This window comes from Galeopterus variegatus, unplaced genomic scaffold, assembly GCF_000696425.1.
Source record: "Galeopterus variegatus unplaced genomic scaffold, G_variegatus-3.0.2 Scaffold2007, whole genome shotgun sequence".
NCBI classification, from domain to species: Eukaryota; Metazoa; Chordata; class Mammalia; order Dermoptera; family Cynocephalidae; genus Galeopterus; species Galeopterus variegatus.
The window spans coordinates 100,023-118,202 of record NW_007728118.1 but is presented as its reverse complement, the minus strand read 5'-3'; the positions used below and the strand labels follow the sequence as shown (position 1 = coordinate 118,202).

The following is an 18,180-nucleotide window of genomic DNA, read 5'->3' as shown; positions in this document are numbered from 1 at the left end:
CAAACACAACACCACCAAACACCACCCACAACACCCCCACCACCACCACAACACAAAACAAACAAACAAAAAACAAAACCCCCCCCCCCCCCCCCACCACACACACACACAAAAACAGGTTATCTGGTTGTAAATAAAGTCACTTTAGGTTCAATTTTTTATTTAACAGCTGGCCTTCCCTACATCAGGCACCATACCAGTTACTAGGCATATAAAGAAAAAGATAGTTTCTGTTCCCATGAAATTTATATTCTGGTGAAGGAATCAGACATAAAAATTTTATCATATTGTTCTTAAATATGAAACCTACGCATACAGTTTTATGAAGGCAAAAGAGAGGACTATTTTACACAATTTGGGAATTCAGGATAAACTTCCCTAAGTAAACAGATAAATGAACAAAATAACTTGCAGCTTGACATAAACTATGAAATAATTCTGACAGAAAATGGTACAAAGAATTTTGTTAAATAGTTCAGAAATTCCTATGTCATACACTAAAGAAATGAACATAAGATTTAAACATAGCACATTTCTTGGTTTAAATCTGTTCTGACTGGCAAATCTCATTGATCATAACATTTTGATGCATTTGTAAATAGTTTCTCTTGCTTTACTTTCCAGTTGTAAGATGGCAGAGTAACAACAAAAATATCTCTTCCTTGCTATGCCTATGGAAATGATAGAAAAGCCTATAGGAATAATGGATAGTAAGCCTAAGGAAATAATAAGAAAGATAAAAATAAAGCCACACTAAATAACAAGAAAGTGAACTCCTGGAGGACAAGTTCAAAAAAATCATGTTGAAGTTACCTTAGGAAAATATAACCTGAGTAAATGGGGTTACCAGGGAGAATTCAAACACACAAGATGAACAGACAACCAAAAATCAACATCAAGAAAATGACACCATGTAAGAGATAAAAAACTCATCAAAAGATCTTCACCTGAGAAGGCAGACGTATCAGAACATTAAAGAGAGTATTATACTCAAAGAACTTTAAAAAAATCAAGAAATAAAAATAAGTTATAAAAACTGAAGCAGCAACTATTAAAATTAGTAAGAGATTTAAAAATGAAAAACAGAATTTCTAAAACACAAACTCTGGCTACATAAAAGACAGGACAATGGTGAAGAATAGTCAGTGTCTGGAAAATAAAGCTAGGATTTCCCCTAAAATAAAACAAAATTAGATTTAAAAAAGGAAGATAAGAAAGTTAAATGAAAAATAAGATGAACCCACAAGTTCCAATACCTATCTAACAGAAAAAGAAACAGAAGACAGATGAGACAATATTTGAAGAAATTCAAAGAACTGAAGACAGATTTAGAAAGATCCCATTACACTACCAAACAATATTTTTTTAAAGCCTAGAAAAAACATAAAGACAAAAATCCTTAACATAAATTCTTCTGTAAAATTTTTTCTCAATTCCAAGTCAATCACTCTCTCCTCTGTGCTCCCTGAGCCTTTTACTATCTACCATATTTAATACTTACCATTTAAGAACTACGCCCTGTTATATATAATTTATGAGTTCATATGTTTGTCTCTAACTAGACTAACCTTAAGGAATGAGACCTTATCTCATTCATGTCAAAATTCTCAGTGCCTATCACAATGTCTGGCATAAGGTAGTAACCAATAATAGGCTGCTAAATAAGTTATATTGACAAGGGTTTACTTGAGATTCCTTTGCCATAAAGGCGTAAGTTAAAGTTTCACAGATGAAGAAAAAGTATTTAACAACTCAGCCATGTGCTTTTAGCAATATTTAAAGTAGACTGCTATATATAGTTCTAAAGCAATAACATATAAAATATGAAACCTCATTGGTTACTGCAAGCATTCTTAAAATTCACAAAAAGATATTTACCTGTAGTTATGACTACCACAAAGGCACTGATAAATACAAGCAGAAAGTGAGGCTGCTAAAGTATGCATTACATAGACCTGGAAAAAAAAAACAACAAAATTAAGTGTAACTTTTTTTAGGTATAGCTTTTTTAAAGACCTAGTATAATCAGCATTTTAAAAAGGATGAAAACACTTCTGACTCCATAAACTATTTCCTTTTTTTTTTTCTGTAACACTCATTTCTACCTAGAGAAGTGTTACTACAGAAAATTTAAAGAAAAAACAATGAGACCTTTGGCAGAAATTATAAAATACACATCTGTTACCTAATTTCTTTTTCAAGAACAAGGGAAACAGATGTCAGCTATCCAGTAGAGTATGAACCATGTATTAAAAGCAAGCCTTCCAACACTCAACCTGCCTTTTTTTTCAACCAAAATATGAAGAGGCAGAGAGTGATTAATGACAGTTCACCTATGGACAGGTTATTGAAGAACATGCTACCACATATTCTAATAACGATAAAAAAAGATTTGAAGAGAGTGAAACTTTAGAGAAATGATAAAGTTTGAAAGACAGTAATTGAAAGGCAGTATAGTCAAATATTTGTTTTGAGGAAGAGAAGGCTCTAAACATGGCACAGCATGAGCCATAAAGGAAGCAGAACTAAGGATAAAGAAGAAGCTTATGCCAGGCAGGACAGTAGACTAGACTAGAATATTAACCAGGTTCTGGATCTCATTATGAAGTATGACAGTCTTTTATGTAGATAAAAATGGGGAGTGACAGATTACAATCTAATTGTTATTTTTCTCCTTCAACTGTCAAGACAGATGGCACTGAATTAAAATCAAAGATATCATGGGCCGACCCCATGGCTCACTCGGGAGAGTGTGGCGCTGGGAGTGCGGCGGCGCTCCTGCCACGGGTTCAGATCCTATATAGGGATGGCCAGTGCACTCACTGGTTGAGCGCAGTGCGGACGACACCAAGCCAAGGGTTGCGATCCCCTTACCGGTCACAAAAAGGAAAAAAAAAATCAAAGATATCATTATATAATTGAAGATGGCAAAGACCACATATGGGAGACTGCAAAAATGATGACAACATTTTGCAGGTACTCCAATAGGAAGACAGAGTCTATTTCTCCACTCACTGAATCTGGCTGGCCTTGTGATGCTTTGACAAATAGGACACAACAGAAGTGAAGTGAGAGTCTTGACCTTTGCCTCAAAGGTCTTGCAAATTCTACTCTTGCAGCTTTTAAACCCCTGAAAACCCCATGTAAAAAAAACCTAGGTGTGAACTGGCCATGGCATACACAGACATTTGGTCAAACATTATTTGGAGTGTGTCTGTGAGGGTGTTTCCAGATGAAATAAACATTTAAATCAGTATACTGATTAAAGCAGATTTCCCTCTGTAATGTGGGTGGTCATCATCCAATCAATTGGAAGACCTGAAAAGAACAAAAAGTAAGGGAGAACTCCTCTTGCCTAACTGCACTGAGCTGGGACATTTCAGACTCAAACTGAAATATCAGCTCTTCCTGGTTCTTGACACTGTTGACTTTTAGACCAGAACTTACACCACAGGCTCTTCTGGTTTTCAGGCCTTCAAACTCAGGCTGGAGATATAACATCAGCAATCCTGGATCTCCAGCTTGCCAACTGCAGATTGTGGGACTTCTCAGCCTCCACAGTCATATGAGCCAATTCCTTATAATAAATCTCTCTCTCCCTCTCTCTCTCTCTATATATATGTACATCCTATTGGCTGTGTTTCTCTGGAGAATCACAGCCTCCACAGTCATATGAGCCAATTCCTTATAATAAATCTCTCTCTCCCTCTCTCTCTCTATATATATGTACATCCTATTGGCTGTGTTTCTCTGGAGAATCCATACAATACACTCGGCTTGCCTGCTGGAGAATGAGACACATATGACCCAGATTCTCCTGTCAGCCCAGCCAATAGTCTGCTAATTGCCAGAAATGTAAATGAGGCAATCCTAGATCATCCAGAATCCAGTGAACCCACCAGTGGGCCAAAGATGAATGAGGGAGTCCAGAGATCAGCCCAGCTAGCCAAAACCAGAAAAACTGATGAGCCAACCCACAGAATCACAAGCAAAATAAATGATGGCTTTTTTAAAAATCACTAATGTTTCAGGGTAGTTCTTAAGAAGCAAAAGCTAACTGATACACCATGGTTGTGCTATAATTAAAGTTAAATATTGAATAAAGTTTGGCTGAAATAAGCACAATCTGAAGGAAATTAAATTTCAGACTGTATAATAAGAACTATAAACATTTATACTAGAGAGAAATACAGGAAAAGAAGTAGCAAAATTAAATTAAAACTATTAAAGTTACCCAAGAAGATAAAATTATGGAAGGAGAGTCCATCATCAGGCATGCAGAAAATTGAACTGGTATGAGAGCATAACTCGTATGAGGTGGGTGAGAATCAAACGATAGACTACGAAGGAAAAAACTCCAAGGGATATAAAGAAAACAGTCAAACTAAGCCATACTTCAAAAGATTTCTATACATATGGAGAGTAAAGATGAAATATGAAATGTGACATTAACAGCAGATAAGATGGAATGATGATGGCCAGAAGGATGCTATGGTTGATTAGATAACTAACAATAACAATATGACTAGTTATGCATTATAATCACCTGAGGAACTTCTTAAAAAATATTTACTTCTAGAACTCACTCTCACAGACTGATTCAATAATTTGGAATGAACTTAGGAATCCAGACTTTTAATAAGCATTGCAGGTGATTCTGCTATAACTGGCTCATAAAGCACTGCCTAGCCTAGAAAAGTGACAGGTGCAAAATACTTCACAACACTACCCTTAAAATACGTAATGCTTTAATATTAACAAAGAAAAAATATTACTTACATATTGGTAATATAAATGCCCATAGTGCTTATTATACTTTTACACCAAAATATTAAGTTTCTATTTTTAAAAAACACTCAATCAGCTTTTTGGCTAAATGTACTACTAAAGGAATCACCCATGTATCTGCATATGCACCTATTACTCTCATTTTAATAAAGTGTCTAAGATTAAATAACTAGTATTTTGACAAAAATTGAAGTATCCTATTAGGTCTAAGCAACCCTCAGTGTCACGCCCGTACCGGACCGGGACCGGCAACGGGATTGCAACCCTCGGTGTTGCGCGTGCACCTCGCTCAGCCAGTGAGCGGCCGGTCTGTATGTGGGATCCGAACCCTCGGAGGGCGGGAGCGCCGCCGAGCTCCCAAGCGGCGCACTGTAGCAGTGCGCCACCTGGCCGGCCCTAACATTGTTTTTAAAACACCATAACACTTATCTTTTAGTTTTATCATCATATATAGTTAAATTAAAAGCTTGAAACCAAACATACTTACTTTATTGCTTTGGCTATCAGGATGGGGTGGTGAATCGAAATTTATTATGGCGTGTAGAATATCATGTGTTAGATTACTAAGGTGCAATAATGGATTGGCAACTACTGTTTTGGTGCTGGCTGTACAAGCAAAGAGGAGAGGCACTGAGGTTTGCTCTGACAAAGGGTTAGGAAATAGTGGTTCTGACGTTTCCTTAAAAAAAAGAGGAAAAAAAGGTTAATCAACAATTTATAGTTACAATTCATTACTGAAGCAATTCAGGGGACTCTGAAAAATTTCACAATTAAAAACTAAAAGCATAACAGAAACTTAGAGTTAGAAGGGACCTAAGGAGGTCAACATTTTAACAATCATAATTTTAAATGATGGGACAATAACCTCTTGTAATAAGGAGAAGCTTGTCACCTTACAGGGCATTCATATATGATAGTGAAGTATGAATTAAGCAGGTCACAAGGCCTGATATTGAATTGTCCTCAAATTGCAATACATACACAACTCAACAAATTTATAATATGAAAGACCATGCAAAAGGGAGCATTCCCTAAAGCAATGATATTAAAGAAAATCAACAGTTGTAATATTCAAAAGCAACATCATAAACTGTTTCAGACATGTACTATTTTTGCCTATCATATAAGTTACATACCTGCTGAGATTCTTGCAAAAGTAAAATTAATTCCATCCTCACAGATGCAAGACCCCCACCATGGGATCCATGAAGTATGCAGTAACTAAGAAACATCCTCAAGAGTGACTGATATTTCAAAAGCCACTGTCTTTTTTCTTCAAAATTTTCTCTCTGTTGTTTCCCTTTTGCTTGGTGAAACAAATCTTCAGCATCCTCATTTAATCCAAATTCATCTCCATTTTTGCCAAATGCAGACTGCAGTTCTTCAGCATCTGAGCAAAAGTCACAAGTCCTCTGAAGAGCTATCACCTCTTTTTCAAGCCAGTGGTATAGTTGGTAACGCAATTTCCCGCCATCTATTTCATAGCCAGTAGATAAAGTACGAAGCTCTACCGTGAGAATCTTTAAACACGCTCTAAATTTCAATTGAACTGCAATTATATCTTCTGATGGATTTAAAATGTCATTTTCATCTAGTGTACTGAAAGATTCCGTGTAATTAGAACTTACTTCATCTAATTTTTTATCTATTTTTCTCTGTAAAGATTTTAGTTCTTTCATTGAAATAGGAAGATCATCGTTGTCATCATTATCACTGTCCCATTTCAACTCTAAAGAGTCATCCTGAAATATAACACTTGGTTGACTCCAGTCAAAAGAAAGAGTGGAGTTTGACTGCTTCTCTGAGGAACCTTCTGAGGAAGATCCAAAACCATTCATCAGTGACTGTGACCAATCAACAGCAGAAGATTTATCTTCTCTGGCATCCAATTTTAATGGAGAAGAAGGAGAACAGACTTTACTAGTATCCAGAAAACCAGATGCTCTACAAAAAGTTTTTGTTTTCTTGATGACTTTGGGCATCTTTGATAATACTTCCAAAGCCAACATGGGGCAGCCAGCTTTTAAATGAGCACTGGCAGTAGTAAAAAATAATCTTCTTTCACTTAAAGTAATTGTTCCTGCCAGTCCACTTTTTCCTGTTAAACTCATGTGTGTGGAAAATGTATCAGATGATTCAAAATGACGTCTCAGCAAAAGAGGATGTGTTCTTAGATAATTGTAGAAATTAAAAACTGCAGGATTACAGGCTGGCATCATGACTTCATCTGAAAGTAAATTCATTCTATGAGCCAAGAAAAGTTCTTCAAGAGCTGATTTGAGTATTTGTATTTTAGTCCCTTATGTCTACTATAGCACCTTTACCTGGTCTTTTGACAAAATTATATTAACAGATGACACTACTTCATGGCATTGAAGAGGTAAGAGCACATTTGTAACAAAAGTGTTCTAACACAGTAGGAAAAGAAAGGTTATGCAACTTACCCACTGAAACAAATCTCTTCGAGTAATATTCTAAGATAATTTAAAACATCCACTTATACATTCTTAGTTCTTTTTCTCTCTACTTCCCTGGACACTCTTCCTCAATCTGTTTTGCTAGTCCTCTTCATCTTCTCTACCTTTGAATGCTGAGAGCATCCTAGGGTTCAGTTCTGGACCTGTTTTCCATCTACACTCCCTAAATTGAACTAAATAGTACCATAGCTTTAAATATCATCTATATGCTAATAACATGCACATATCTATCTCCAGGCCCAACTTCACCCTGAAAATTTAAACGCCTATACCCAAAGGCTTATATTTCATTTCCACTTACAAGTATATACTCTTGCCTCTGGGCCTTTTTTTATAAGTGTGCCCTTAGCCAAAACTACTCTTTACCCACACAACTACATTGTTTAACTCGCTCATTTCAATCAGTTCTCTGCTCAAAGGTCACTTTATCAGAAAAGGCTTCTTGATCTAAAACAACACTTCCCCATATCATTTACCTATTATTCAAGCTAAAAACCAAGGAGTTAATCCTTGACTCCTAATTCCTTCACACTCTATATCCAATCCAGACCTGACCAGTCAACTTTAAAATTATATCCCAAATCTAACTACTTCTCTCTGCCTCCACTCCTACCACCATGTTCCAAGCCACTATTATCTTGCAACTTTCTTCTAGAACAACACAAGTTTAATTGGCTCTATAAGTATGTGATCATATATCAATCCCAAATCAAAATGTATTTTTACAAGAGTACGTGTAGGTATAAGAAAGCGGCTGAAAAAAGCGTTTTGTTTTTCCCCTTCATTACATAGAGGCCAGTTTGAAAATCCTAGTACAGATGTTTACAAGACCTGAACAATTTAGTCACATGGTTTTTGCATACGTTTAGAAGATAGGGCACATACTTCCTGATTAAATGATGCTACTTAAAAAGCTATGAACTAGAAGCTTTTCCAATTAGTACTCAAAATGATACGACACCTACTATACCTGCTACCAGATGTGTTCAATCTAAAGAAAATAGATTCAACCTATGGAAAAATATTGGAAGTGAAAATACCATTATCTTTATATGAATTTATATAAAGAATCCAATTTTGTTCCATTCCAGCCTATAGGAAAGCTTTAGCAAAGAGGATCTCTAAAGGAAAAGGCAGAAGTAGAGCTCAAAGAGGTACGATTAAAAAAAACTCTACCCTCCTCGCCTATCTCATGAACAAGACAGTCAAGAGTTATTTAGCTTAAGATTTTCTAATCACATTACTTAAGTCAACTTTCTTTACACTGAATACATTTTACTATAAGAAATATAAAACTGATTAGCAAACACACTAAATTGAACCTAGGAAAAAAAATTGGCTTTATATCAGTATTTCTTCAAAATGTTTATATTCAACGATACTTATGTTCATAAATCTATTTCATAAAAACAGAAAATCAATAATACTTGGTTTTCAAAGGATTTACCTTTCTCAAAACAAAACAAAAACTATATACATAACCCTAGGTGCCAACTAAACCATAAAGTCATAAAGACCATGAATTTAATTTGTTTTGTATTATACTTAGCACCCACAGTTGACTGCATGGCCAGCAGGTACTAATAGGACTCTTAATCATTAATGTCATATAGCTGCAGCTTACCATTATCCTCTCTAGTGGGCTGCTTTATTAAAGTTTCCAGAGCACCACTATAATCTTCCAAAATCCAATAAGCCATACTCCGAAGAAAAGGATCACAATGTATATTTATGTTCAATGAACTGAGTTCATTGCCAGGAGAACCGATTCCCAAAACTTTTTTACATAAAATAGATTTATATGTTGCAGATGTATCAAATTCAGACTCATAGAGTCTTGCTATTACAAGAGCCAGCTGAATGTCATTCAGTTTCTCAAGACATACCTTTAATAAAAAAGAGAAATATTGTTTATAAATAAGCAGGGGTAGCTTTCATTTCAGGATAAACTCAATTAATTCTCTAATAATTAGCAAAACATAAGGCTTTATTAATATATTAATATTCAAAACTAGCAAACAAGTATAAGTAAAAAAAAACCATATTGCTTGCCTTAGCAAATCTACTTGACTACATTTACGTATGTTAATACCTGCAAATCTACCTACTCAAATACATTTGCAAAAAAAATTATCTTAATGAAATATCAAATAATTCTAAACTGCATCAATACAAGCTATGTATTTTATTTTACTCTTAAACCATCTTCTCTTCTCCACCCACCCAAGCAGACTATAGTGTTTCCAAATTAAAAAGCTGTTTAGAATTACTTGTATGAAACTCTGAGCAAAAGGAAAATTTGAAATTAAAAATGTTACCTTAAACCATCTTCTCTTCTCCACCCACCCAAGCAGACTATAGTGTTTCCAAATTAAAAAGCGGTTTAGAATTACTTGTATGAAACTCTGAGCAAAAGGAAAATTTGAAATTAAAAATGTTATAATATCTTAAATGTTCATAATTTTTTAAGGCTTACTAAGAAAATAATCAGTTAAGAATTTTCTTCGAGATCAAGGGTTCAGATCCACATACCACTGGAATTTTCTAAGGTTCATTAGCTAAGAGAGAGCTAGCTGTGGATTCAAATATGCTTAAACTGATACAACAAACCTTTTAATTTTTCCCCTGTTCATGAATATTCTTAAGAGTCAGATCAACTACCTAACTCTACCAAGCAACTAACACAACCCAGTAAATCTTAAATTTTATACAAATATCATTAAAGCTAAATGACAAATTTTTAAAAATCACTACTAAATATTATCAATTACTTTAGGTATATGGCCTTGTATTATTTTCACTAAAGTTGAAATAAAAAAATAAAATTTAAGCCCTAGATAAATAGCTTGAAAGGATGACAGTGTTTTGTTTTGTTTTGTTTTTAAGTTTCATTCATTACCTCAATTGCATCTCTGAGGCAACCAGCTAAGAGAAAAAAAGCTGCAGAATGTTCGAATCTTTGTTTGCCTAGCAAAGAAAAAGCATTCTTTAAAGCTGCTTTACGCCACCTCTCATCCTCAAAATTGTGTCCAAAAAACTGTGTCATCCTTGTGTCTTTTTGAGATCTATAAAGGAAAGAAAAGTATGACAATTTTGGAATATAATGTTTCTACATCAAAACCAATCTTCTAAAATTAGGACTTTAAAGTTAAGGCTCAATAGAAACATTTGCCAGTTCAAAAGTTACTACTCAAGTACATCTACTTCTTTTCCCAGCAAAAAAGAATATTAGTAAAACATTTAATTTTTCATATAAATCTCAGATTAACGAAAAATTTCCTTTCAAACTGCAAAGAAAACTACATTAGCAGCACAGTAAAAAATTACTTTTATTTATTTATTTTTTTGGCAGCTGGCTATTAAAAGGATCCAAATGATCTTGGTGTTGTACTACTGCACTCTAACCAACTGAGCTAACCGGCCAGCCCCCAAATTTACTTTTAAAATATATAATTTATATTAACTTCTGTGCTACTTCACTACCTAAACCTCATTAATAATATTACCCCTCTGCCCATCTGAGGATGACTTAGGTGATCAAAATTTAAGGAATTTTCTGATTCAAAACAATCCTAAACGATTTAGTCTCTTAACTGATTTGGTATCATAACTTTCCCCCAAACGTCTGTTCATATGTATCACCTGGAACTGAACTCAAAAGAAATGATAAACTATTTATGGTGATGATGTTCACCAACTTTCACTTATGAGAAGTGAGAGAGAAAAATTCTAAGTGAATTCAGCTCAGAAATAAGGTCAGAGCCTATAGGAAGGAGGCACTTTCGAAGATAGCCTGGCCCATGAGCTCTTAATAGAGCAGAGAATAGATGCCCATTCCAGACTCCCCTAATGTCATCTTCTTCCCTACCCCAACTGCAAGTCTGTGGTTTGGTTAATTTTGTTCTACAGGAACATCATGAGAAGTCTTAAGATAAGAAAAAAATGTGTTCCTGGACTGATAAATCTGTGAAAAAACTAAAGTGAACTAATCAAGTTTCTTCCATTCTGGAAAACACCTGGGCTTTTTCTCCATGAAATCTTTCCTTGAATACAAAAATAACTAAGAATGTACATGAATTGACATCAATAAGAACAAATCTTACTTTATACAATTACTCCTTATGAAAAGTTTTTCACTGTGAAGCACAGTTTTCTTACCTACCTATATAATCCCCAAATCACAGCTTTCTTTTTCATTGCAAGGTAAAAAAGGGAAGCATCTAAAGGATCATTCTTTCTATAAAAAGCTGCTTTGGCTACCTATAATTAGAAAACATTGGTCAAAATTTCACAGAAACTGTTTATAAGTGAGCAAATAATTTCCCTCATATACAAGGTAGACACGTGATCTGTTTAAATGTTCTATAAATGTTTCTAAATATGTATATGAATATGTGTATATATATACAATAATAACAAAAGTAATTTATGTTGGTGGCATCACAGGATACAGAGAAGAGGTATAATAGGACTACTGTCCTTCATTACAAGTTCTTCTGTACTTTTTGAACATATACATAAATTATTTTATAAAAATCAGACATCTACTACTTAAACGTGTCAGCTTGAAATTTATGAATTAGAATATACATTTTTAGAAATCATATTAACAAATTTTGAAATATAAAGACTATTCAAAAGCATTCTGCTGCTTCAAAAACAAAAGGGAGTAACAGCAGAGGAGATACGAAATACCATTTCAACAAGGAGCCAAAATATATATTAATTCATTTTTTTTACACCAAAATAAAAAGACTTACTTTTTCTATGCATTTGCGTAAGATGCGGGTATTCCGGACCCACCACCCCACACCCATTGCTCTCAGTTCAGACCAAGTGGGATCGTCTTTCTGCATTGCTGGCAACATGTTTAGCAGTTCTTCTTCTGCTACTGAGTGAAATGCCCAAGCAAAATGACTAGTTGACAGGCCTAAAAAAATGTCAAGAATAATGTTTACAAGAAATATAAAGATAATTACATAATCATTATCATAAATGTGGGTTCCAATTGAAAATGTATAAACTTTTATGAGATTCACAGTTATACTAATTGTTTAAGACTGATGGAAGTATGGGTTATTTTTTATTCTTCTCCAAACAACTCTATCACATATATTTTATATAACTAACATATATTTTTTTAAAAAGATAAGAAAAAATGCTTATGGCAAATTCCATTGTGCTGTAGTATTTTTGTTCTCTAGCTATTATGCACAATGCTTTTTAAAAAATGAGAAACAAAGCATTATTCCATGCTGGTATGCTTCTCTCTTCAAAGCTACTTCTCACCTTTCTTTGGTCAACATTTGTTTTATGGATTTAATTCCACAAAATTAAAAAAAAAAAACAAAAACCATCAACTAAACAGTCTAGCTCAGTGAACTAGGCACAGCTTTGCAAAAACTCCAGAATCAGAATACATACATTAAATTCCAACTCTACCACTAATTATATAACCTCGATTTGCGTAAGATGCGGGTATTCCGGACCCACCACCCCACACCCATTGCTCTCAGTTCAGACCAAGTGGGATCGTCTTTCTGCATTGCTGGCAACATGTTTAGCAGTTCTTCTTCTGCTACTGAGTGAAATGCCCAAGCAAAATGACTAGTTGACAGGCCTAAAAAAATGTCAAGAATAATGTTTACAAGAAATATAAAGATAATTACATAATCATTATCATAAATGTGGGTTCCAATTGAAAATGTATAAACTTTTATGAGATTCACAGTTATACTAATTGTTTAAGACTGATGGAAGTATGGGTTATTTTTTATTCTTCTCCAAACAACTCTATCACATATATTTTATATAACTAACATATATTTTTTTAAAAAGATAAGAAAAAATGCTTATGGCAAATTCCATTGTGCTGTAGTATTTTTGTTCTCTAGCTATTATGCACAATGCTTTTTAAAAAATGAGAAACAAAGCATTATTCCATGCTGGTATGCTTCTCTCTTCAAAGCTACTTCTCACCTTTCTTTGGTCAACATTTGTTTTATGGATTTAATTCCACAAAATTAAAAAAAAAAAAAAAAAAAAACCATCAACTAAACAGTCTAGCTCAGTGAACCAGGCACAGCTTTGCAAAAACTCCAGAATCAGAATACATACATTAAATTCCAACTCTACCACTAATTATATAACCTCAGGCAAGTTACTTAGTCTCTTAATTTCTCAATTTATTCATTTATAAAATGTGAATAGTCATGGTGCTGTCTTATTACAAAGTTGTGAAGATTAAATAATATAACGAATTTAGAATACAACTTGGACCATAAAAATTATTATTACCCCATACCACCATATTAAGATATTTTCATATTTATATAGCAGTATTTATATCAGCAATTCTCTCAACCTATTGGTCTGCATGAGTGCTGTTTATTACTCAGCTTCTATTTTATCTCTTCATAATCAATACTTTTTTTTTAGTATTACTGTGTAGAGTAAATAGTTAATTGCAAGATGCCACTTTGACATAAAGGGTCTCAAATTTTTAACCTATGCCATGGAATAACATCCTATGCCAAGGAATCTGAAATGCTCAATATATGGAAGACTTTGGAAATAAAGAAAAAGAAATTTTAAAAACACACCTATGCTGTAAATGGACTATTATTATAAATATTTTTAGATTTTTATACTATCTCAACCAACTTCAACACATTTTCATAAATTGGTCCAGTACGGGGGCAACGCTGAGGGTTGCGATCCGTTGCCGGACACGGAAAAAGACAAAAGACAAAAAAAAATAATAATAATTAGAGTTCGATTTGGACGAGGGTTGCGATCCGTTGCCGGACACGGAAAAAGACAAAAGACAAAAAAAAAAAATAATAATTAGAGTTCGATTTGGATGTCAGCAAGATGGCAGATAGCAGAATGGGAGGTTCCAGGCTTCACTCCCTGCTATGGTTCACACGTTTATGTCCCTCCAGATTTCATGTTGGAACTCAATCTCCAATGCAATAGTATTAATAGGTAGAGCCTTTAAAAGATGATAAGTCCATGAAGGCTCTGCTTTCATCAATGGGATTAGAGCTGTTATAAATGGGCTCAAGGGAACTAGCTAGACCTTTTCACCCCTTTTGCCATGTGAGAATGTACCAGTAAGTTGCCATCTACAGAGCAGAGAGCGAGTCCTTACAAGACACCAATTCTACTGGCACCTAAGCTTGGACTTCCTAGCCTCTAGAATTGTGAGAAATAAATTTCTATTATTCATAAATTACACAGTCTAAGTTATTTTGTTATAGCAGCCTGAACAGACTGAGATGCTCCTCCCCCATCCCCTGAATGTTCAACTAGCAACTATACAGGGACAAGAACACCTTTGTGAAACCTAAAAACTTAAAAATGAGCGTGAAACACCACTGTGGACCACAGAACCAAATAAAAATTGCATTAGAAGGATAAGAGGAACGGTCTCATTTTGACTGTGTTAACCCTCCCCCTCTCAAGTCAGCACAGCACTGCACACGGAGGACTCCCATGGATCCACAATTTCTACAGTAGGAAAAGAGGCCCAAAGGCAGACATCCAGCTTCCCTAGAATTCCCAGATGCTTCCCAGGAAGCTGATGCCAGTCTCACATCATGCAGACCACCTGGGGCAACTACGGGCTAGACTGCATAGGGTCAGGTAGAAACAAAAATAAAAAAGAGGTGAAGTTCACAGCAACAAGTATGTAGATCTTGGTGGTAGCTCTTTGTTTCTGACAGCAATGGCATGCAATTAGAGGTGCCAGCCAACCATATACCCTACCTGCAGAGCCGAGCTAGTTCCTTCCAGAAGAACAGTGGGAAGTTCAACCTGGCTTGAGTCCTTGGATAGCCAGCCCTCTACACCCAACCTATGAGCCCACCCTTGCCTGCACAGACAGGGAGATTCCTGCCTCAGTCCATTATGGCAAAGTTCAGGGACTAGACTTGCCCAACCTGGCAGTCCAAACAATGGCTTAACTTAGCCTCAGACACCACCCCAAGGCCCAGCCAAGGCAGAAAGACACCTGTCATCATGAATTTCTGCAAAGCTTAGGGGCTACATTTGCCCAACCTAGGACTCCAAACAGCAGTTTGGCTCAGTCTCAGAGCCAAACTCAAGGCTCCACCCAGGCAGGGAGGCAAGCTTCAGCAATGTATTTCTGTGGAGCATAGCCTGTAGAAAATATACAGGAAGAAAACAAGAAGTTGCCAGAGAATTAAAAACAATAAAAACCAGTTGAAATCCTAGAGATGAAGAATACAATGACTGAACTGAAAAATTCAATAGCCTTCAATAGCAGGTTTCATCAAGCAGAAGAAACAGTGAGTTTGAAAACAAAACATGTGAAATTATCCAGTCAGAGAAGCAAAAAAAAAAGAAAGAAAGAAAAGAAAAAAAGAAAGTCTACAGGAATTATGGGACACCATAAAGAGAACTAACTTTTGTATACTAGAGGATGCAGAAGGAGAAGTGAGACAAAAACAGCCAGAAAACATATTTAAAGAAATAATGGCTGAAAACTTCTCAAATCTGGAGTAAGATGCTAACATCCAGGTACAGGAAGCAGAGGTTTCCAATTAGGTTCAACCCAAAGAGGAGTCCATTAAGACACACAATAATCAAACTATCAAAAATCAAAGAGAAAGAAAACATTTTGAGAGCAGCATGAGATGAGACATATCACATATGAGAAAGTCCCAATTTAGCTATCAGTGATTTCTCAGCAGAAACCCTGCAGGCCAGGAGAGAGTGGAATGATATATTCAAAGTGCTGAAAGAAGAAAAAACAAAAACCTGCCAACCAAGAATACTTCAGCTGGCAAAACCGTCCTTCAGAAAGAGAAATAAATAAAAAACTTCCGAGACAAACAAAAAACTAAGGGAGTTCATCACCACTAGGCCTGCCTTACAAAAACTGCTAGAGAGTTGTTTAAGTTGAAATGAAAGGTCAGTAATTAATAACATAAAACATATGAAATTACAAAACTTAATGGTATAGATAATAGAGTCAAAATCAGAATACTCTAGGACCATAACAGTGGTTTGTAAAGCATATTTATCTCTAGTATGAAAACTCCAAGACAAAAGTATTAAAAACAATTATAGCTAAGATATATTTTCAAGGGATACAAATCTAGTATGAAAACTCCAAGACAAAAGTATTAAAAACAATTATAGCTAAGATATATTTTCAAGCTAAGATATATAAAATGATGTAAATTTTGACACTAAAAAATAAAGCATGGGAATACAAGAGGTGGGTAAATGTGTACAGTTGTATTTGATCAATGTTAACTTACTATTAGCTTGAAATAGCCTATTATAAATAAAGAAGTTTTATGTAAGCCTAATGGTAACCACAAAGCAGAAACCTATAGTAAATGCACAGAACAAAACTGGAAAGTATTTAAAGCATACTACTAAAGAAAACCATCAAACTATAAAGGAAACAAGCAAGAGAGGGAGAAAAACATTATCTACAAAACAACCAGAAAACAAATTACAAAATGGCAATAGTAAGTCTTTACTTATCAGTAATTATTTTGAATATAAATGGTTTAACCTCTCTAATAAAAAGACACACAGTGGCTGAACAAAATAAAAAAACAAGATCCTACTATAAGCTACCTATAAGAAACTCACTTCGTTTTTAAGGATACACATAGACTAAAAGTAAAGGAATGGAAGAAGATATAACACAGAAACAGAAACCAAAATAGAACAGAAGTTGCTCTGATTATAACCACTAAGTCAAAAATTGTAAAAGGAGATAAAAATATTACATAACGACATAGGAGTCAATTAATCAAGAGAATAATTGTAAATACAAAATCTTCCAAAGTTCCTTCCAAAGTTCATGGAAAGATCTCTATTATCTTTTAATTCCATTTTTCCACAAACCTTTTGGCACTCCCTTGTATATAAGCACCCAATATCAAAGTACCTAAATACGTAAAGCAAACATTAAAGGATCTGAAGGAAAAAAAAAAAAAAAGATTGCAACACAACAATAGTAGGGGACTTCAAAACCCCATTTTCAACAATGGAAAGATCATACAGAAAGAAAATTAATAAGAAAACATTAGACCTGAACTACACTTTAGACCAAATGGACCTAAGAGACATATACAGAATATTCCATAAAATAGCAACAGAATACACATTCTTCTCAAGTGCACAAGGAATATTCTCCAGGATAGATAATATGTTAGGCTACAAAGCATGTCTGAAAAATTTAATAGGATTGAAATCATATCAAGTATCTTTTCTGATTACAATAGCATGAAACTAGAAATACAAGAGGAAAAATCTTGAAAAAGTCACAAATATATGGAAATTAAACAACATGCCCCTGACCAATCAAAGAATCAAAGGAAATAAAAAGGGTAATCAAAAATGATCTGGAGACAAACAAAAATGAAAATACAACATACCAAAACTTAGGGAATACAGAAAAAGCAAATCTAAGACAATAATTTATAGCAATAAATGTCTATATATATAAAAAAAATTTTTTCAAACAACTTAACATTATGCCTCAAGGAACTAGAAAAAGAAAAACAAACTAAGCCCAAACTTAGAAGAAAGGAAATAATAATGATAAGAGCAGGAATAAATTAGAGACTAGAAAAATAATAGGAAAAAATGACAAAAACAAACTAAGCCCAAACTTAGAAGAAAGGAAATAATAATGATAAGAGCAGGAATAAATTAAATAGAGACTAGAAAAATAATAGGAAAAAATGACAAAAGAGTTGATTTTTTGAAATGATAAACAAAATTGACAAACCCTTAGCCAAACTATCTTTAAAAAAAAGAAATAGAAGACTAAAATAAAATCAGAAATTAAAGAGGAGACATGACAACTGATACCACAGACACATAACAGATCATAAGAGATTACTATGAACAAATAAGTGCCCAA

General features: G+C 34.4%; 1 protein-coding gene across 1 annotated transcript in view; it reads right to left on the bottom strand.

Moving 5' to 3' along the window:
• The window catches only part of DMXL1 (Dmx-like 1), a 151,266-nt gene that overhangs the window by 61,727 nt on the left and 71,359 nt on the right, over positions 1-18,180 (bottom strand). The window contains exons 21-27 of the mRNA XM_008580049.1: positions 12,026-12,195; positions 11,428-11,525; positions 10,165-10,330; positions 8,890-9,151; positions 5,925-7,015; positions 5,276-5,467; positions 1,879-1,955 (exon numbers count right to left, since the gene is read on the bottom strand). Coding sequence (XP_008578271.1) covers positions 1,879-1,955; positions 5,276-5,467; positions 5,925-7,015; positions 8,890-9,151; positions 10,165-10,330; positions 11,428-11,525; positions 12,026-12,195 — 2,056 coding nt within the window. The remainder of the gene's footprint in view (positions 1-1,878; positions 1,956-5,275; positions 5,468-5,924; positions 7,016-8,889; positions 9,152-10,164; positions 10,331-11,427; positions 11,526-12,025; positions 12,196-18,180) is intronic.